At 51.8% G+C, this 22,228-nt stretch overlaps 1 protein-coding gene across 1 annotated transcript in view; it reads right to left on the minus strand.

Annotated features, from left to right (window-relative positions):
- DAAM1 (dishevelled associated activator of morphogenesis 1) overlaps nt 1-22,228 on the minus strand; it is a 93,060-nt gene that overhangs the window by 17,858 nt on the left and 52,974 nt on the right. Inside the window, exons 5-17 of the mRNA XM_063399583.1 lie at nt 13,859-13,930; nt 12,554-12,648; nt 9,945-10,278; nt 9,028-9,138; nt 8,816-8,919; nt 8,353-8,419; nt 7,891-8,008; nt 7,652-7,790; nt 7,264-7,322; nt 6,752-6,939; nt 6,128-6,433; nt 5,921-6,028; nt 317-420 (exon numbers count right to left, since the gene is read on the minus strand). Of these exons, the coding sequence (XP_063255653.1) occupies nt 317-420; nt 5,921-6,028; nt 6,128-6,433; nt 6,752-6,939; nt 7,264-7,322; nt 7,652-7,790; nt 7,891-8,008; nt 8,353-8,419; nt 8,816-8,919; nt 9,028-9,138; nt 9,945-10,278; nt 12,554-12,648; nt 13,859-13,930 (1,805 nt within the window). The remainder of the gene's footprint in view (nt 1-316; nt 421-5,920; nt 6,029-6,127; nt 6,434-6,751; nt 6,940-7,263; nt 7,323-7,651; nt 7,791-7,890; nt 8,009-8,352; nt 8,420-8,815; nt 8,920-9,027; nt 9,139-9,944; nt 10,279-12,553; nt 12,649-13,858; nt 13,931-22,228) is intronic.

Consider the following 22,228-nt stretch of genomic DNA (forward strand, 5'->3'; position numbering starts at 1 on the left):
CAAACAAAACCCGGGCTGAGAAAGATAAGAGGTGAAATCAACCCCCTTCCACCTCCTGTGAAAGCTCACTGGGTATTCCAGCCCTTGGGGGCTTTCCAGGGACACCAAATTGCCACGAACCCAGTTAATGGCACTGCCCCCCCTCCAGGTCACCCCACCACGAGGATGTAAGGCTATAGCTGGGTTCAGGTGTCACTGGCTCTCTGTTGCACTGGCTCCTGTCATCAACCCCCTGCTCCAGAGACGAGGAGCACACTCAGGGCAGGGTATTAAGCATCCCCCCACTCTCCAGAGGCCAACAAGGCATTAACCATACCTGGAGAGGAGGATGTTGCAGTTCTGAGCTCTCCGGCCGTCTATGACAGAAAGCTCCTTGACTTTGTGCCGGGAGCTCAAAGTGTCATCGATGGCATCTTCCTTCTAGGAGAAAAGAAGAAGAAAAGCCTGGAGAAGAGCCATGGAGCAGCAAGGACATTTAGCACTCTCAGCACTCAGCAGTGTGATACACAGGGGGCCCCTATGAATCAGGAGTGTCACCAGGGGTTAAAAACCCCTCGCCTGTAACCCACACACAGAAAGTCATTTCATAAACCAGAGCTGGCTTTGAAGCCACTGGTTGGAAATGTAAATATTTTCTCAGACAGGGAAGATTTAAAAACCTGCAAACACAGGGGCGCTGCTGAATCAATAAAGGCAGGCTTTCTTAGCCTACATGCTTATGATACTTCATCAAACCCTTGCATGGAGTGTTTCATTACGGGCTGCTGCACACGCTCAGCGTCGCTCTTGTTCCTCACCCCTGCCCCAAACATCTGTGATCACCCTTCATGCCTCAGTCCTCCCCAACCAGCTAACCAGAACAGGCCATCAGACTTGCAAAAGCTTTTTCTGTGAAACCCTCCCAAAAGAAGGGATTTGAAAGCAGGAATTGGTGTGGCATAAGCACCTGCATCTCTTAAGTGGCCTAAACATGTTACCTTCAGATGAGAAACAATATTGTGGTTGTGGGCAAATGGACAGATCTACCTAACAGCAGCTGTGCAGGAGGTTTGTGTTTTTTGCCTGAGGAGTTCATGTTGCCCCAGGTTTTAATTTACCATATTGCATATTTTAGTAAGGTTAATCAATTAAAAGCTAGCTATTCAATCCTTCTGGAAGGAACACAATCTGGAGCTGCAAGGTCCTGAACGTTACAGATCCACACTCAAAGGCCACGAGTGTAGGAGACCTGGCACATGGCCACTGCAAGGGCCAAGAGTGAGCACTGAAATTACCATTTTTTACTCATTTTCTTGTTTCAATGAAAAGAACACACAGATATGAGAAGTGGGAAGAGAGGCAGGTGATAGAAAATGAGCCCCAAGTCACCCAGCATCAGCTGCCCCTCTCATGTGCCTTGCCTGTTCTGACCAAGCAGGGAGCTTCAACCCGTGGGTTTATTTCCATCGTTTGAAAACAAAACCTGCTCAGGGGTAGGAGCTTCTCTGTGCTCAGCTGTATCTAAAAATCCAACTCTTGGACTCAGACATTGGCTTTGACCTGAGGCCAGACAGCAGAGAGGGTGGGTTCTGCCTTACCAGCCTCCCCAGCATCAACATTCAAGCTGCTCCTTCTGGGTGATCTTTGCACCTCTCTGATTCAAGCCTGTTTGTCACACATTAACACCCCTCCCGTGTCCCTGTCCCCAGCCCCAGCTCACCCTGCCCACCTCACACTCCTGCAGGTGCTCACTTACCTGTCTGGAGCTACCATTCACAAAGAAGTCCTACAGCCATAGCAGAAGCATGGAAAAAGGCAGGAAAAACACATGCAGTTCAGTGATCTCAGCAAAACCAGAGGGAACTGAAGCACAGAGGATGGAAATGTGCAACATGGGGGGGTTGGCAGCATGGGGAGGCACTTGGGGGTGCCAGTGCTGAAATGGGAGGGATGCAGGTGAAAATGTGGGATACAGGATGTGCAGAAGGGGAGAGCAGATGTTAGAGGAGGCTCCACGAATGGATCAGGCCAAGGGACATCGTGCACAGAGGTGAGGAGGGGACACGGGAGGAGGTGGGAGGATGCTGGCCAAGCCCTGCTCCTGGCCCAAAGGCACAGCACTGCTCAGCCTGCCGTGGCTGGGAGGAAAATCGCTGCTTCTTGCACATTTGAGGGACTGAGATGCCAATGAGGCTGCCAGGAAAAACAGGGCTTTTAAGTGGAAATAACGAGAGGCGCATCCCAGAGCAAATCTGGCCGTGGCAAAACTTCACCATTTGCCACAGCAACACGCTTCCCCTCGAGTCCTCCTCCTCCTCCTCCTCCTCCTCCTCCTCCTCCTCCCTGCTTCTCCAGGGCTCAGCAGCCTGGCCAAGTGCCACCCCAGTGCCCACCAGCACCCTGCCCCTCCCCAGACCTGGCTGTCCTGCTGGGCTCCCCACAGACTGGGAGCAGGTGCAGTAAAGCCAGCACCACACACATGTGCACACACACTGAGCATTTTCCTTCCTCCTTGCCTTGGCTGGGCTGTGCTGATCAAGAGTCTGGTTCCTAACAAGCCTCTGGTTCAGTTAAGGCTAAGGATCAATGTTTCATTTATCAATCTCTTCCCAGCAGTCTCCTTGGTGGGACAGGCACAAAGTACACCCACAAGCTGCATATTTACCTTTTTGATTGATACCTTTAAAGAGTATCTTTATCTCCTTTAACTGGTCCCTAATTGGGAGCTCTTCCTTCCATTTCAACCCTCCGACCTGCCCCACCATGCTCAGACTTGCCCCAGGCTGCTGGAGAGGGAAAAGGACATGGTGGGACTTTCTTTGCAGTCTCCTGCTCTAGGAGAGGGAGGGCTCCTTATGCATTAAGGTAAAGAAAAGGTTCACTACAAAATCCCTCCCTCTGTGCCTCATCCCTGCCCCTTTCCCTCGCAGGAGCCGTGATCCAGGCTCTGCTGCAGGATGGTGTAAGCTTTAAATGTGCTCTCACCATCCCCACAAACAATTCCCAGCCCTGCTGTGCCTGGCCCCTGTGCAGGTCACTCTCCCTTGCACAGAGGAGCTGGAGGCTTTACTTCCTTCATCCTTTTTTGGGAGGTGAATTCTTTCCCAGCTCACTGCTAAGCCCCTGGTTCAACAACACATATTTTTTTCCACTTGGCCCTGACTCTTTTACATCACTCACCGCTGCAGGACCTGCCAGCACTGCCCTTGCTCTGTCACTGCTACTTATCAACACCACTCCCAGCCTCTGCCCCATGCAGACTCTCAAGACATCCCTGACAGAGGCACAAAGCCCTGTGGAGTTTAAGCCCTGATGGTCCTGGACTTGCCTTTCTCCATCACTGCATGCACACCCTTACACAGCTACTGCCAGTTCTCATGCCACAGCCAAAACCTCCTGTTGGCTTTTCTGTAAATGCTGGTGTTCTGTACAGCTGCAGGGCTGAGACCTTCTCTGGGGACAGGGACATCTGCAGAGCCTCCGCTGGGAGGATAGAGAGCTCTGCAGATGTCCCTGTCCTGTCTGCTCTCCCAACAGCTTCATGCACTGTGAGGCAGGGATGCTCCCAGGCTGAGCCCCGGGAAGCCCAGAGGGTTCCTGCCCTCCCCACATGGAAAGAACCTTTCCCCAAAAGCTGCAGAGCTCACTTAATAGCCTGCATTTACATCCCAGCCTGTGATGTGGGAAAAACATTTAAAGAGATGCTTAAAATTAAGTACATCGTTAAGCCTGGGGTCTGTGCAGCACTCAGTGACTCCCAGGAGCTCTGGCAACAAAACCAGACAAATCCCAGCAAAGGCAGCCCCACAACAGCCACCCTGGGGGGGACAGAGAGCCCTGTGCACTGCACACACCTCTGCCTGCTGTCCCCAGGTCCTGCTGGGGCACTGCCACAGGGATGCACGCCTTGAGCACGCATTTTCAGAGCCCTGGCTTGTCTGGGGGCATGGGCAGACAGGCAGCCCCTGATGCCCCATGTCCTGTGGATATTGTGACTCAGGACAAGTGAGAGGCATGATCACCGAGCAAGTGGCTCAAGACAGGGAACACGGAGGAGAAAACCCTGATCCTCCCTTGCATCTTCTGGACAGAAACCAAGTTTTGCTAGAGCTTGAAAAGGCTGTGAGTTATTAAACCATTTTAAGTTCAGTGTGCCTCAGGGACAGGCTGTTCACTCCCCCAGCCCCCGACTATGCACACAGTGCCCCGTGGTTTAAATGTGTTACAGAATCACAGAATGGCTTGGGCTGAAGGGACTGTGAAGATCTCTGGTCCAACCCCCCTGCCATGGGCAGGGAACACTCGAGCAGGCTGCTCAGAGCCCCATCCAGCCTGGAACACTTCTCCTGGTCTCATGGAGCACATCTAACCCCACACTCTGGTGCCTGCACTGCTGCTGGCTGCAGAGCCATGCACCCCCTCTCCATCCTGGGACTAATGCTGGGAGCACCCTGGGGACTTCCAGCTAGACAACCACATCCCTCAGGCCCAGGGAGATGTGTCCCATGGCTCCAGGACTCACACCAAATGAACCACGAGGAACTTGTGCATCATGTCCCCAAGGGCAGCTCCAGCCCCAGCAGCGTCTCACAGGTGGGATTTTGCCTTGTCTTTCCCATCTGCTGTTCAGATGCTCTTGCAGCATCTTCTGCCAGTCCCACCCCAGCCCCTGGCTCCTACATTCAGCTCCCTTTTGGTCCTCATCCCATCTGGGGTGTAAGCCCATGTCACAGCTCTCCTTGCACCATCTCCCTCTTCCTCCTGGCCCCAAACCAGCCACTTCACCCAGCAGGACCTCAGCCAAGCCAAATTATTTTTAAATTCCTGCCTGGCAATAATCCGAATCACACCAGGTGACTCATGGGCTCGAGGGCAAACCATCCTGCTGACACTCAGGTTTCTATTCTTGCTCCTCTTCCATTTCCATTCCTTGTCCTCAGACATGCCCTCCAGTAGGCATGAGTCAAGCCCAAAAAATGCCAGGGGAAAGAGACATTGCTGTGGTCACCTATTCCCAAAACACTGGGGCAGGCAGCACGTACTTCTGCTGGGTTACTCTTGATTTTGCCCTGCTCCAATCCACCCTGATCTTTCCCTCAATTAGCCTCTGGAACAGATTAAACTCTCACACTGCCTAATGAGCTTATGGGTCTGGCCCACTCCTTCCCACACCATCCCTCTGACAGCCTGGCACGAAGGAGACAAGCTGCTCCCTCCTCCCAGGAACACAGCCAGGTGTTCAGCAGGTGAACATCCTATTTCAGCCTCTCTCCTTGCTTTTTCTACTGCCTTCTTGAAACACCCACTGGTTTTGCCCATTTTCATCCTGCCTGGGGTGAAATAAGTGTCTAATTTTGTGCGCTTTGATGCCTTCCAAACTGGGGCTAAAGTGCTTGAGCAGGAGATTAAAAAGGAGACTTCTGCCTGCAATGACATTATTTTGGTTTGGGATATTTGCTCAAAGCTCGCATTTTGCTCTTGGCTCACTACAAAAATAAAAGAAGAGACCCACCCATGGTAGATGTGGGCAAAACTTAGTCCTTCTTGGCCAGACAGGGATAGAAATTTTCCACCCAATACAGACACATGGAGCAGTTGCTGCTAAGAGCAATCCAAAAATATTACCCAACTGTGGCCACATCTGGGGGTTATTTTCATAACATTCCCTGTCTCTTTTCCTGTTTTTGTGTGTTTTTTTGGTGATCCATCTCCAGGGTGCACGTGGGCAGGTGTGTGGGCAGGGCTGGGATCAGGCACAGCCAGCCATGAACGGCCACCTCAACGCCAAGGCTGTGGCACGTGGGTGAGAGGACAGAGCAGATGAGGCCAACCTGGCTTTGGTATGAAATAACGATGGGAGATGAGTTTTGGGAGCACAAATGGAGCCACGTGACCCCACAATGGTGGCACCCTGGTGTGCCCACCCCGGGCCAGCTGTTACCTGCTGTCTTTGGTAGGCGGAGAATGTCCTTTCCAGGTCTTCCAGGTCCAGGATTTTGAACACTTTTGTGTCATCTATGTTGGTCCATACGGTGCCTGCCAGCTTGTTCTGCAAGACAGTGGGAGCATTGCAGGTTGGGGGGCTCCCACCCACTGCCCTTACGTCCAGCACCTCTGGCCTCACTGCCCAAATTATTGCCCAGCTTACCTCTGGAAGCTTGGACCAGTTGAAAGATTTGAGGGCGTTGGTTGGCTGAGGGATGCTCTTCTTCTTGAAGGCCGTGCCCAGGGGTGGCCCAAGGGGAGGCATCATCCCACCCAGGGGTGGGGGGCCAGGGGGAGGTGGGGGCCCACCTGGAGGAGGTGGTGGGGGAGGCGGTGGGGGACAGACCCCTGGGAGTGGAGGGGGTGGAGGAGGGGGCAGGAGAGACCCGGGAGTTGGAGAAGGTGAAGGGCCACCAGGTGCTCCTGGTGGCATGGGAGGTCCTCCAGGACTGGCAGCACAGATGGCCCTCTGGGAGAGAAAGAGGGATGGAGACTGGTCACATGGAGTTGAGGGACACCACTTAAGAGATACCCCCATGCTGATTTTTAATTATTAACTTGATTAAAATTTAGGAAACAAAGGAAGCATTCAAAGACTTCAACACTCCTAACTGAGGCTCAGTGCAGCTGAGAGGCAAAATCACCCCATCACTAGGGACAGACACCTTGGTGGCTCTTCCAACAAGGCTCCTTCTCAGTCCCCCCATGCAGCTCAGCCTCCTGAATTCACCCCACAGCATTTGCAGGGCTTTAGGGCCCACAACAGGGAGCATGTCTGAGGTCTCACCCTGCTCATCTCATGGAGCTGTGCTGTGAGATCTGCCACTTGCTGCTTGACCTGCTTGTGCTCGCTGGACTCCTTCTCCAGCTTCTCCTTCATCTTGTTCAGCGTCTGCATCATCTCCTCCTTCTCCTGGGCCTTGGCATCACACTCCCTCTCCTTCTTCTCCAGCTTCTGCTGCAGCTCTGTGTGCTCTGAAACAGCCCCAGGAGATCATCAGTGGGTGACAAACTCTCCTTTTGCCAACAACAAGAGGGGGGCTAAACCCCACACTGCCCTGCAGAGAAGCTGCAGCTGACAAAAGGGAGCCTGTGCTGTGCCCTTAATGCCCCATTTGGAGCCTCTCCATGAAAAAATATTTCCTTTGCCCATTTTCCATGTCAGCCCCATGGCATGATACTATTTCAGCCCTTCAATAAAGCCAGCAGATAAATGTGTAAATAAACATATAAATACATCTGTTTGTTAACTGTGTAGCCAAGGTTAGAGCTGACAATGTGTATTTCTCCATCACTCACCTTTTCTCATTTTCTCTGCTTGCTCTTTCCACTGTTTCACTTCATTTTCATTGACTAACCTAAAAGGAAAAGAGGTGTAGCACGTGAGACAATCCTACTACAGCAAACAGGAGAGCATCACCAGCAAGGAATATGACTGAGGATATGGGATTTAAGGCCCCCAGACTGGCACACCTGATGTCTGCTGTGTCTCCCCTCAGCAGGGTTGTGTACAATTTATCAGGGAACATGCAAAAACTCCTAAATCTCAAATACTGCTTGCAAGTGCTGTCTAACAAAAAGGATGGGCCTCATTGATAAGGTGGGGTGAGTGAGTCCAGGGAAGACAACAGCTCCAGGGATGCTGCCTTGTGTCCAGCCAAGGAGCAAGGAACACTCGAGCACTCACATTCGTACGACGTTTTTGATGTTGAAGTTTTCCAGGGGAGTGGCATCGGGGTCCTGCCCTTTGTCACTCTGGATGACAATCTGCTGCACGATCCTGTCGAGCAGCAGCCAGTACTGGACAGTGTTGCCACTCCTTTTATCTGCAGGGAAGGAAGGGGAGAGAGACTGAAATGAGCAAAGGGGATGTCGTGGCACTGCTGGGCAGGAGAGCTGGGTTTCCTGGCCTCTGCTGGGACTCACAAGGCATCTGGAGACAGTGGTGCAGGATGGACATAAAGTGCGGGTACGCCTCGCTGTGCGTCAGCCTCTTCCTCGTCAGCTCGAACATCTGCGTGGCACTTTTGGTGTCAATGTGGACCTGTGGGCAGGAGCCAGGCAAGGTCAGGCCACGGCACCCACAACAGCATTGCCTACTCCCCCAGTCTCAGCTGCAGACCCCCTGAGCCACCCCTGCCCCAAAACTGGCAGACAAACCGGCCCCACTGCCCTGCGAGGGGCAAACAGAGCTGTTGGGCAGCCAGAGGGCAGAAGGGCTAAGGCAGGCTCTAGGACACGTGTTGCAAAAGAGCAGCACAACAGAAAAGATTTTCAGTCTCCACATTTTATCCAGAAGACCACTCTTTGTCCCAGGGCACACAGGTGTTTGTAAAAGTAGCTGTGACATTGAGTGCCAGTGCCTGTAGGAGCAGCATTTGTACTCACCAGCTCAAATCTTTTGGCAAACTCCAGCTCATCTTCATTTCTAAGCATTTCGAAGAAATCTAAGTGCCTGAGGAAAGAAAGGGAAAAAACCCCACCAGAACAACCTGTTAAAAGCAGATACAAACGTGACAATTAATAAATTACAGGCAGCTGGTCTGTCAGCAGACCAGACACTGTGAGGGCTTGAAACACCAGCTGGTCCTTCAGCCTTGACTTCCTAAGCACTACAGGATGTCCAAGGAGCCTTTTGGGATGAGAAGAGTTGGATGAGGGCTGACAGCATCCTCTGAACCCATGATGGCACATCCTCCCCAGCTCAACCCTACATCAGCAAAACCACGTTGGAATTTTTTTCTCCCTCTCTGGAGACAGCAAGGGATTTCTGTAAGAGGTGTGATAGAGCCATGAGATTCCCCCAAAGGCCAACACCAAACCCACAAATGCACTGGGGGTCACTACTCACCGGTCCAGGGTTGAATTTTCATGTTGCCTCAGTTTATCGATGACGGGCTGGATGCCAAGCATAAGGAACTCATATCTCAGGTGGAGTCTGAAATCCAGGCTTTCCTGCAAAGGACAGTCGTGTGCTCAGCACAGCAAGGTGCACGTCCTCAGAAAGTTCAGTGAAATAAAAGCCCCCCAGCACAGCCTCCCTCCCTGAGCCCTAGTGCTCACCACGCCTGCCCCCTGGCTCAGGACGGCGTTGATGAAGGACATGATGGCTGTCTTGAGGCTCACTTCGTCCCGGTACCGGCCCGTGCTCTTGTCCAAGTCGTTGATCAGCGTCTGCCAAAGACATGGTGTCAGTCAAATGCTCTGTGACAGCCCCAGTGCTGCCCAAGCAGCCAGGGAACACAGGCAGGAACAGCTCCTCATGGTGCTCCCACAGCTGGTGATGCACCTTCAGCTGCTGGCCACCCCAGCACACATTTGGGCCAACACCAGCCCATCCAGATATGCTGCAGCCTTGCAGAGCTGTGATCCCAGTGACCCTGCACAAGCCTTTTCTTTTTTGGTGGGTGTCGCCTTAAATAACTGTTTCCTCCCTCTCTGCTCAGATGCAGATCTCATCAGACAAAGTTCTGGGGTAATTCTGGATTTTCCAGCTTGCAAACAGCCATAACAAAACATTTCCAACTGGCCAGATCTTAGATTTAATGTTTCAGTATATAGTAATACATATGGGGCAAGATGGAGGATCTTAGACATTGTCTCAGTCCTTCTTCTTCACCTTCTTCTTAATGGTTTTGGGTGGTTTCTTCTAATTAGGTGAAAAAGGTCCACATTGTGGGCCTTGGGTGGTCATTATTGGGTCAAAAATATAAACAATACAGGTGTCATCTCATTATTAGGTGATCAGTGCTTAAATAACCTTGGAAAGAGTTAGAGACACCTCCATTTTCTAACTCGCCAGTCAGAGCTCACAACTCCTAAGACTATAATATGAATAAAAAATAATAAACACCGAGTCCAAACACAAAACTGTAACTCCCATGTTAAAAAAAAAAAAAAAAAATTAACATGTTAGGATATTCAGGAGGAGAAAGGGACAGGAATGCTGGATTTCAAGGGCTGAGGGCAGACCCACCCACCTGGAAGCGAGTCCTTTCGCTGGCGTATTTCTGGTAGTGCAGCATGGCCTCCAGGACCTTTTTGTGGCCCCCAGGAACCAGGCACACGGCGCCCATGATTTCCAGCACTGCCACCTTGGTCTTGATGTTCTCCGTGCTCAGACTCTGAGCGATGACGTTGATGCTCTCCAGGTGGGCCAGGACGTGGGCCCGGCCCAGGGAGTTGTTCATTAGTGCTTTTATACACCCAATGAGCGAGGTATGTATTCGAGACTCTGCTGTCTCATAGTCCATGCTTTTGAGGAAGTTGAGGATACACGACAAGCCGTCCAGGTCGATGAACCGGGTCACAAACCTGCCAGGAAAAGGGGTTTTTCACTTGTCCTAGGTTACAGTGTAAGATGTGCCTTAAGTTTGTATTCTATCACCACCTTCAGGAGCTGTTGGAACCAGGTGGGGCAGTGTTTCCCTTGCCCCTCCCTCTGGATATCTCCTGTTCATGGGCCATCAAGTCCTGCCCATGACTCACAGGTAACTCCCTGGGGAGCTCTCTCTGTTTAATGGGCAATCAAGGACCCACTGCAGGACCCATGGAATGAGATCAGCCCATTCTGAGATGCTCTGCCCAGGGGGAGCAGCCAAGCATTCCCACCTGGATATAATCTGGGATTTGGGACAGCACAGCAGGCCTTACCCACTGGATTCCCAAAGGACAAGAGCTACTAGACCTTTCTACAGGATCACAGCTTCAACAAGACTGCTTCATCTGGACTGCCACCACCACCCTCACTAACAGGGTGTCAGGTTGTATTCTGACTCTGTCAGTGGTCTTTTGTACTATTGCTTTTATTTTATTTTACTTTTTTTCTCTCCTATAAAATTGTATTCCTGACTTGGAGTCTCTCACTGGTTTTGCTTTCAAACCAGCACATCACTTTAAAACAAAATGCTAAAAGTGTGTCTCACCCTCGAGCAGAGCTAACTTGTCTGTTGGTGTAAACCTGGAACCCTCCTGTAAACTTCTTCATGGACAGCAGAAAGTCTGATGGACTCCTGTGGCCCAGGAGTCAAAAAAATCAATTTAAGTGGTGCCTGGTAGCATAGGCAAGCAGGCACCACCTGCACAAGGCTCTTCGTTGTGAGGATATTTCAAAGAGAACCAGCTAACACAGCCATCAACACAAGTCCTGGGATGGAGGTTGGAAGTTTGCAGTCACACTGCAAAAAATACCACCCTGAGTATTGAGACCAGTTTTGAACTGGAAAAAGATCCCAAGCCCTTAAGTCACCTCCTCCTCAGCTGCAGACAACTCAATGTCACCCCTTCTGCTGCCTCTCCTGCCTCACCATCCACACCCTTCTCCTCCCTCAGGCACAGATCCCCAGTTTCAAGGGATTTCTGATTTTAATGATGCCTTACAACACCACAGAACAGAAAGCAGGCAGCAAACACAGGGCAGTGCCCCAGGCAGATCCACCAGAGCAGGCAGACACAACACTGCACACTGCTGAGGCATTTTAGGGCCCCCATGCCCAGTGCCATCCAGGCTGGTGTGCTCTGGTTTGGCAAAAGGCACGGGATCAGAAGGCAAACGAGCCAAGAACATCCCAGCACTGGGATGGTTTTAATTCGAAACAAGCCATGCTGATGGGCAGCAACAAAAGGGCTAATTGGAGGCTTGGGGAAAACTGCTTTCTCTGCTTCAAAGCCTGCTCTTCTTCCAGCCAAAGTCAATAGGAAAGTTGGTGTTCACTTCCCTAGGTGCAAAAGTTGCTCAAACAGGTAAAATTTTCTACAGAGCCTGCTGCATCCCTCAAAAAACACACAAACCCCACTTGTAAGGATTTTGTTTCATGGCTGGCCACCAGCCCTGCAACACCCACAAGGTTCAGGTGTCAAAGAAATCAGGTGCTCACCCTGGGCCCTGGAAATGTCTTACCATCACCACAGGTGGAAAAGGGAAAGGTATTTGCAAGCAATAGTAAATATGTTTCTTCCATAACCAAAACAGGGTTTTCCTAATGGAACACATTCCCAGCAGAAGATGTCAACCTGAGGCACATTAAGTGTTGTAGAAGTGTGCATGCAGACTCCAGAGAAAATGAAATTAGGAAAAGCTACAGACATTCAGAAAGAGTCCCAGCCTTCATTTATCCTCCTCATCAAAAATTGTTTTCCATTTCATAAAAGCCTGGAGATTCATGTGACTTTATTCCCTTATAAAGTGCAAGAGGAGTTGAAGTTGAAACAAAGGGCCTAGCTGACCAATAAAAATGGTTGTTTACCTGAAAAAAACCCCAATCGTTAAAGAATTTTTTAATTTCTTTTCAGTACAAAGGAAAATTTAGAAAAATAGAAAAGTTCCCTGATTTGTCTGAACAGACAGGGAGGTCCTGGTGGCTCTTGGTCACTAAAAGGACCAAGAAAAAGGAACAAAACGACAAAATGTGACACAAAAAAAGCAGTTGGTGAAACAGAAAAAATGCAATTAGTGCCTCCGAGTCCTCACCCCCCTCACCCTGTACAGCTCCCATTTATATTCCTATTTAACCCCCTGCTCTGCCAGAGAACTCAAATCCAAAGCCACAACCACAGCAATCAATAAAGCCAGGAAAGGGAAGGGAATTGCCTCATTGGTTTTGTCCGCAGTGCAGTCTTCAAACTTTCAATTGTTTTATTTCTTTCCTCCTCGTCCTCTTTTTCCAAGGCGATCAGTGATTTTCTCTGTGCAAGGAGGAAGGCAGAAATCAGAAGGGGAATGTGCCCCAGGAGGGGCAGTGCCCACCACCCACAAGCCATGGGGATCCCAAGCCCAGCCTGGAAGTCTAGAATCCTTATGGCAATCTCAGAACCTGGGAAAAGGAGCAGGGAGGAAAATCACTCCATGGTCTGCAAGGAGACAGCCTGGCCTGGGGACAGAGGGATGGATGAAGGCTCTGTCTCCAAGCCCCCACACAACTCCTGCTCTGCTCTGCACTGGTGTGGCCTCACCTTGAGTGCTGGGGGCAGTGTCAGGCACCACAATATAAAAAAAGACATCCAAAAAAGACATCAGGCCATTGGACATCATCCAGAGTAGGCCATGGGGATGGTGAACAGCCATCATTCCAGCCTGTCATTCCCAGGTCTCCCAGTGCATCCACCAGTGTGCCTCTCAGCTGGGGACAGTGGCTGTGTGCACGGGATGCATCTCCCACGCTGGATTTTGCTCTCCAGCTGGGGCTGGGGCTGGGATTTGCCTCCTGCACAGGGCTGCCTGCTCCCTGGGCATGCACGAGGCACAGCTACAGCTGAAGCAGCTTCCCTGCACCACCCAACAGTGCTGGGCCCCCAGAGGTGTCAGGGTGAGCCCTGCCAGCCCCGGCTGAGGCTAATCCAGAGCAGAGACAAAGGGTCCCAGCAGATACGGGGAGCTGTGCTGACCCCTCCATTTAACCCAGCTCCTCCTCAGCAGCACATCAGGGAGATCAAAGCCCCCCTCCAGGCATCTGGCAGGCTTTGATCACAAGCTCTGCTCAGGCTCAGGGCTCTGCCTGGCTGGCAGCCCATGGCCAGCACTGGGTGTTCCTGCCCTCCCAGGGGGAAGCAGCACACTCCCTCCTGGCTCACAGCCCCTGCTCATCCCTCTGCCCCATCCCTGGAAGTGTTCAAGGCCAGCCTGGATGGGGCTTGGAGCAACCTGGTCTGGTGGAAGGGGGTTGGAACTGGATGTTCTTTAAGGTCCCCTCCCACCCAAACCCCATCCCTGGTTGTGACTGTGTGAAACGCCCCGGGTGCCACAGAACATCTCCCCTCTGCAGCTGAACCTGTTGGTCCAGCAGGTGACACAGCCTCTGTTAACACCTGCCACCCCCTCAATGCTGCCAGAGTGTCCCCACTGTGCTGCTGCCCCACGTGGGGTTCAGAGGCACCAGAGCTCTGGGGGAATACTCACAGCAGCCATAGAATTCAGCTGATCGATGTAGAACTCTGGCCAGCTGGTGGCTCCTTTATTTTCTTCCTGGTCCTGGAAAGGGATGAAAAAAGTGAAACAAAGCCAGATTAGTAGAAACAGTATTAGCATCCCCTGCCCTTTGTGACCGACCACTTCTGAAGCACCCCTGAGCTCCTGCATTACTTTATATTAATGTAAGTGTGACTTTCTATATTCTGAGCTTACCCCTGACTCCAGCTACAGGATCATTACCTGGTTTATTGAACTGCCATACTTTAAATACAATTACACCACCTGCCTATGACCAAACACCGCCCCACTGATACTGCATCAGTCTTGTGATTATCACCTTCAGGGAAATCACACTGAAATTTTACATCCAAATCTCTCTTGTTTCAACTTTACAGTGCCCTTGAAGCTTTGGCTGCACAGCCTTGGATGTGCTCAGGGGGGAAAATGTTTACAAGCAATGAAAGTGTTTAAATGTGACATGATCTAGGCTGCACTCCTGGAGCAGAACCATGACTTATCAACATATCAACATCCTAAGAGAGATTCCAGGCACAACAGCTCCTCTGGGGACTTCATAAGTCATGGGGAGGGAACATGCATCTGGCAATGTCACCCCTTAAAGGATGTCACCCCTGGGCCCATGGTCTATGGCACTGAATGATGCACAGCCTCCTTTGGCCATCCTGGTCCACGATGCCCTCCATCTGTCAGGGTTCAAGAGGGGTTTTCAGGTTCTGCCTTGTTCTTGTAGGACATGATTGAAGGACCTCTGAGCCCAGCTCAGGTCACTAATGCTGCCCATTCCTGGGGGCTGCACGGAGTAAGTAGGAAGAATTTGAGGGAATACTTCATCATTAACCTTTTCCCCAACACCATCTTCCTGAGGACATATATATCAAAACAAAAGAGGATTTCACAGCAGAAACATCACACAGGTCTAGGCTGGAGATAACAGATACCACACAAATCCCAAACATTTTCCATCTTCTGATCACAGCCTGACTTGCTGCATGGCTCTGCCCCTTCCCTAACTTAAAAGAGATGTTTGTAGACCTCATCCTACACCACAAACACCTCTGATGGTGGGAGCTACACCACCTCCTCCTTGCCCCGTCTGTGCACACAGAAAACCACTGCTGCTCCCAGCAAGCCCGAGGAGCAGTCCCAAATATTTACTGTGGCTCAACAAATGTGGAAAACATTTTTGCATCCAAACTTCCCAAGCTGCAGCGTGCCAAGATGAGGACAAGCAGAGTCAAGGACAGGTAATTTGGACGAGGCTCAGCTTGCCCCAGGGCAGAACAGCCTGTGCCTCCAGACCTGACCCCAAGGTAGGGACAAAACAAGCTGGAGAGCGCCGAGAGGCCTGAGAAGCTCTGCCCTTTGCTTTAACACTTCTCCTGACCCCACAGTCCCTCAGAGGTGCCAAGCAGCTGGACTGAGGCTCAGGCCACTGTCTGCTCGGTGTCAGCTCTGTCTGACACGGCCATGGGGGCTCTCAGCTCCTCAGCTGAGCCCTGGGCACTGGTGCCAGCCCCTCCTCTGAGCTGCCTGTGCCCTGCCAGGGGAAGGCTCTGCACAAAGCCTTGGGCATTCTGATTTTCCCAGCTTTGCTGCCCCACCTAAGAGCCCAGCATGCAAATGTGCTCCAGGGGACAGCGGAGCTGGGACACGCAGGGGTGCCTTGAACATGGTCCTGTCCCTTCCTGGAGGTGCCAGAGAAGGTCTTTCCCACTGCCCCTCTTATAAGGAGCATCTCTTTCCCACCAGAGACACCAGCTGGGGAGGGTGGCAAGGTCCCCACCACGGCCACAGCAGCAAGAGGTGTCCAAATGTGCCCAGCCAGGAGAGCTGGGCAGGGAGTGAGACCCATACTGAGGAATGGGGAGAAAAAGCAGCAGGGCTGGCTCATCCCACACCCCAGGACCTTCCCACGTGCTGTGAACACCTGTGAGGCAGGCAGGGACGGGGACCTGCTGCTCATTTAGGGTTGAAAAGGAGCGGTGGAGCAAATAAAGGTCTCCAGGGGGTGAAGGGGAGGCTGAACAACAAAATTGGCTAAACTGCTCATTTATAATTAACGTGCTGCATTCTAAATATTTCCCTTTGCTCGGCTCCCTCGGGCTCTTGCATTTCCTCCCTGAAACCCCCAATTTAGAGAGTGCTCTCAATTAAGTGCAGCAGAACCTCATTAATTCCGACCAGCAGCTGGGCAGGCTCGTAGGAAAGCAGCTTCCCAGGCAAAGGGGGACTGCACAATAAAGCAGGCAAAGATCAGGGCATGGGCTTCCCTCCCCTCAGCTCGCTGCAGGACGTTGCTCAGTGGTAATTACCGAGGCTAATGGTCTACAGCTCACTGATAAGTGTCCTTTGGTGTATTCCTGGTGGTAAAGAAATCTCCTGACAAAGCGACAGCCCGGAGGGAAGTGAGTCACAAGGCTCTGCTCAGAGCCAGGAGGAGGAAGGAACCTCTCCAGCACCCGGGTTTGAAAGGCTGAGCGTGTAAAATGGTTTCCCAGCACGCAGGGTGGGTTTTGGGATGTGGGTTTTGCAGCCTGCCCTCGGGGAGGGATGCCCAGACACAGAGCTCCAACCTGAGTGTCTCCAGGATGTTCCACTGCATCACTGAACATCTCCCAATTTCTTATTCTCTGGGCACAGCCTGTGCTGTGTGTGCTCTCAAGCAGCAAAGGAGCAAGGGCTGATGTGAACCCTACTGGAACCCAGACTGAGCTGCTCTGTTAGAGACACACTGATGGCTTTAATTGCACATCAGCATCCCTCCCAGTCCTCCAGGCCCCCATGTGCCACCACACACGTGCTCAGCTGCAAAAATTTAGACATGCCAAAGTTGTGCAGACATGGACAGACCGTGCTCCACCCCCTGCTTTGTTCCACCTGCTCCCCTCACCTACATCTTCTTTCCAGGGACCTGGCAAAAACACAAATCCCATCATCCCATCCCAGTGTCACCACGTCACCCTCTCATGTCACAGCCTCTGCTGTCCCTTAGCCCTGAGCTCTGTGCATGGGGCTGACAGCTGCTGCCACTGGGCTGCTTTGTTCCCTGGTGGCAGAGGCAGGGGGTGTTGTGATGTGAACCCAACAAACGAGCTCCATCCCCTCCTCAGCACCAGGGAAAGCAGTGCCCACTCAAGGTGCCTCATTAGCAGGAGCTTCCTCAAGTGAGGGTCACCAATCTGCCAGCTCCAGCCATCCCTTTGCCCTTCCCAGGGAGATTTCACACTCCCCAGCCTTGTCTTGTCTTGGTTATGAGCCTGACATTGCCACAGCCTTCCTGCCTCCCCCTTGGAGTGCCAGCAGCTCCCACAGCCAGACTTCCTTCTCTTCCTTCTCTTCCTTCTCCTCCTAATGACCACTGCACAAAGGAGGTGGGGGCTGAAAGCAATTTCAAGGCTGGTCTCTACCTATGTGCACCTGGAAGGTTCGTCCCCACAAGCTCCTGCTGCTCTGATCCACAGGAATTCAGCTGCTGGGAGCAGAGCACCCTCACAGCATCTCCCCATGGGCAGAAAGACACCTGTGATGCTCCTCAGTGCTTTGTCACACCTGCTCTGCTTCCTAAACAACCTTCTGGCAACACTTTTGAGATCCTCAGCCCGCAGGTGATGTCCCACCTGATCCAGCAGCCTGCCTCATGCTCACAGCCCAGGGTGGTGCTTTAGGATAACGGGATCTGGAGCTGCTTTGGGATAACTGATGGTGGCTGGCTGAGTTCTGCACCTACCTATTGTCCATCCTACAAGGTTGGAAGGACAGGGCTGGCTCACAGCAGCCAGCTCCATGCAAGCCTCAGAGAGCCCTTCAGTGACAACAGTCGTGGCTTTTCTCCAAGGTAACAAGCGATAGGATAAAAGGAAAAGGCCTCAGGTTGTACCACAGGAGGCTGGCATTGGGTATTAGGAAAAATTTCTTCCCTGAAAATGTGGTCAGGCACCGGAACAGGCTGCCCAGGGAGTGGTGGAATCACCATCCCTGCAGTGTTCAAAAAAGTGGGGATGTGGCATTGGGGCCATGGTTTAAGGGTGAACACGGCAGCACTGGGTTAATGGCTGGATTCAATGACCTCAGAGGTCTTCCCAACCTTAACAATTCTGTAATTTTGGTGCTTCACCTTCCTCTTGGCACCACCTGCAAGGCTGGTCTGCCCCAGGAGAACTCCCCAGGAAAGGCACAAAGAGGGATTAAAAAACCCATCTTCCATTGGCACCAGCTGCAAAAACAGAAACACCCCCTCACTCTTACACACTGTCCTGACATAATTTTTATTGTGCAAAACCCTCCTTGCTGCTCCATAACAGCAGAGCAAGGGAAAGCTGGCAGCAGCTGGCAGCTCACTGCATTTTGCCAACCCCTCCCTCCCTGACTGCTCTGGATGATCCCCCTGGATGCTGCTTGCAAGGTCACAGAGGAAGCAGGCTGTGGCAGGGGTGGGTTTTAAAGCCAAGGGGTCTGCAGCCTGTATGAGATGTTTAAATCCAGCCCAGCTTCACCAACATGGCCCAGCCTTTGCCAGGCATGTGCTGGTGGAGGTTTGGGCCCACCACAGCCCCCTCATCCCTCCAGGTATCCCTGGAATAGCATCTAAATGATTCAACAAAGCTGCTGCTTCCCCATGGAGCCATGCTGCAAAGGGCTGGAATCTCATCAGCCTCTCCCCAAGCTGGGATCTCAGGGTCTGAACCAGCCCAGCCCAGCCTGCTCTGGTTTTCCACATGCTAACACTTCCTAGACCCTCTCCTCCACAAATCCACACGTGCCCTCGTATGCTTTTCCCAGGGTTTAAAAATTATGCTCCCCATAAGCAAATACAGCATGACCAGATGCCTTTCGTAGTCAGCTGGTTCATTGTTTGGAAAGCTTCACTTTAAAATCCAAAAAGATTGCTAACAGATGCATTTTTTGGCCGGAGAGTGAGAAAAACCTTGCTTAAACAAAAGTGTGTTGTGATTGGAACTAAAAGGGGAATTACCTTGAAAGATAAAAACTACAAACATTTCCCCCTGAAAAACACCCCCAGCCATGCAAACAGCATGGTCAGCCTGAGCAAATGACACCTGAGATGGTATTTCAGCCTGCTGCTGCAGTAACAGCAGGTATATCTGGATGCTCAGAGGCCGTGAAATCCTTCTCATCCATCCCAGGTGACCCTGGAGCACGGCAAAATGCCGAGCTATTCCATCCTCCCCTCCCCTGCATGCCATCTCTGTCAGCTTTTGCTCTTAGTTCTGCTACTGCAGCAAAAATGTGGGGAGCTGATGCTTTTGAAATGAAGGAAATGGAGCACAAGCCCCACGAAGGAGCTGCAGGACTGAGCGGGACAAGTGGAAGAACGAGCTGGAAAGCAAAGCTCTCTGGAGGGAGTGGGTGGAAGGTGCAGTTGGAGGGGAAAGAGGCTGGCTGGCTGGGAAATAGAGGATTATTTGAGAGACATCACTCATTTCCCTATTTATCACATATTTCCCCTGGAAAATCACCACTGCTGCCTCTTCCTAATGCAAAAGGATCTTGGTTTTTATCTGATCCCTGAGGAAATTTTAGATACAAGCTTTGCTTCACCCCACTCAGAGTGATGTGCACAGGGTTAGTGATGCCACTGGGTTTTCACCACAAGCTTACAGAGCTCAGCATCCCTTGGCATCCCTGCAGCTCGTTTTTCCTCCACTCCAGCTTTAGAAATGCTCAGCTGGACCCAAAGGGAGAGGGGCAGAGCCAGACCCTGCATTCACATGAGCTGTTTTTCACTACCCATCCCTCCCACCTGGTTATTTATTCCGAGCTTCTGCCCCAACACCCTGTACAGAATTACTAGGTTGGAAGATTCCCTCAAAATCATCGAGTCCAACCCATGCCCTAACACCTCAACTAAACCATGGCACTGGTGCCACATCCACCCATTATTTTGAGGCTCATAAAAGCCACCCTTTGAGCTGCTGTAACAGCTTGAGATGATGTACACAGGCTGTCAGGAGCCAAATCCCCTGCTGTTAAACAGGTCCTGCAGACTAAGCACGAAGGGTTAATCATTAACTCCCCCTGGAAAAGGCCATCCTGAGTCACCCTCCTGCACTGAGGCAAGCTCACAGCCAAAGAAACAGCAGGTCTGGAATCCCTGCTGCTTCCTCCCTGCACTTCCGAGCAATATCCTCTCCTGGAGAGCAGGGCCAGCAGGGCCAGAAATATTTTGGGATGAGGTATGAAACGAGTCATCATCCAGAAATACCACTCCTGAAAGCAGATTGCATCCCACTGTTGGTGCATCCCTGCCTCTGCATTTCCCTGCTTTATCCCAGCCTCAGAGGGGCTGTTAACTTCACAGAAGGTCTCTCCAATAATGTTTAAATCTCTCTCCTGAGCCCAGCACTGCTGGGTTTAGTGCAGACCTCAGTTCCTCCTCGGGTTGCTGCTGACAGAACCTGCCAGCCCCATCACAAGATGCTTTTTGTCCCCCTGTCCCCTGAGTGACACAGGGTGATGCAGGAGGGGTGGGACCACGAGGGGTTCATGCAGTGCAATTCCCCAAGGATGGGATCAAACCCCGCTGTCTCCAGGGATGGAGAAGAAGGGAGAACAAAGCCTCCACCCTGCCAAGCCAGGCCTGGGGGCTGGGATAAAACCAGCTGCTGGCAGGGCAGAGAAACCAGGATACAAGGCTGCGGGCCAGGGGGAAATATTCCAGGGAAAGAAACATGCCTGGGGAATAGGTGGATTCCCCTATTTCCTCTCAGCAGGCACGGCCAAGGCCAGGTGCTGTCAGGTCTCTTTCCAGAACAACCCAGTAAAAAATGTCTCATTTTTGGTTCCCTTTTATGAAATCTGGTCTGTCACAGGAATATAAAAACCAGCAACATCTGGGATGTTCTCTGGAGAGCTGAGTGTGGTGGATGACACCGACAGCAAAGCAGAAGCGCCAGCCAAAACTGCCAGCAGAGTAAAGAGCAAAAACTGCTCAGGGGACAATTTTGGATTGTTGGTAAGTCAGGCAGCTGCCTGAGACTGATGTCCATCTTTGCCAGCCCCCTGGGAGCCATCAGGTGAAACTGGGAGTTACAAAGCATCTCAAGCAACAACTTGCTGTTAAACACAGGCTTTGGGCATCCTGCACTTCCCAAATCGCTGCCACTCAAGGGAGGTAGGGCCACTGTCCTACCCCAGCTCTGCTGCCCTGCCCAAAAAGCAGACACTGCTCTCAGCTGGAGAAGTCCAGGCCCTCTCCTCAATGCCAGGCTGCCATGTAGGTGATCTGGCCTCATAAATACACAGGAGCACAAGTAAGATTTGCCACGGGCTGCCAGGACATCCACCAGTGCTTTCTGCTGCTCACCAGTCACCATCACACAGGGCAGCACAGCCTAGAGCCTGCTGTGCACAGACATGTTCTCCAGCCCATGTAATTCCTCATCTCCTCCATGGCTGGAGCCCTCATTGATATGAAAAAGCATTTTTAATGAAAAAGCAGGAGAAAAGATTTGTCTTCACCAGCACATCTCCACCAGGACAAGCAGTGGCACACACTCTGCAGCTCACTGCGATGGCATCACAGGCAGGGAAGGAGTGGCTGGGAAGAGCCAGAGGAATGAGGACCAGAGGAGAGCAGCAGCCAGGATCCAGCCTGCTCCCAGAGGATGCCACAGGCACTTCTGTGGCTCCTTCTCCTCGTGAGCAAGGAGTTTGACAACACAGCCCTTAAAAAACCACGATGCAAGGAGGTTCTGGACAGGGAAAGAGCCCCCAACAGCTCCATCTAAACCCTTCCTCAGGAGATTAGATAGCACATAATCTCCACTCACAATAATCATTACATGGCTTTGCTTGATTTAACCCTCCCATTATCCAGACACACCAGGGCAAGGCTCTGCTGATCCACCAGGGAGTGAGGAGTGAGCATCCCCTGCCCACTCTCCTGTTGATCCAGCCCAGTGCCTGTAATTTGTTAACATCCCCTCTCCCCTCCAATTTAAATCTCGGGCATGGCAGGCCTCTGTCTAACAATAATACAGGGATTTCAGGGGTATTTATGAGAGGCTTAAAACTTAATCCTACATGAGCAAGGTAAGCCTGCTCTTGGCCTAAAATGCGGATGGAAAATCTGGTGCCATTGCTAGAGCAGGAGAAAAGAGGCATTTACAGCAGCAAGCAGCCTTTGAGTGGGGCCAGTGACTGCCAGCCCTGCCCAGCCACCCCCTGCAGCCAGGGGAGAGGCACAGGGGCAAATTAGGGAATAGAATCACAGAACCCTAGAATGGTTTGTGTTGGCAGGAACCTTAAAGATCAGCTGGTTCCAATGTCCCTGCTGCCAGCAGGGACACCTGCCACCAGGCCAGGTTGGTCCAAACC

The sequence above is a fragment of the Prinia subflava genome, chromosome 5 (assembly GCF_021018805.1).
Source record: "Prinia subflava isolate CZ2003 ecotype Zambia chromosome 5, Cam_Psub_1.2, whole genome shotgun sequence".
Taxonomy (NCBI): Eukaryota; Metazoa; Chordata; class Aves; order Passeriformes; family Cisticolidae; genus Prinia; species Prinia subflava.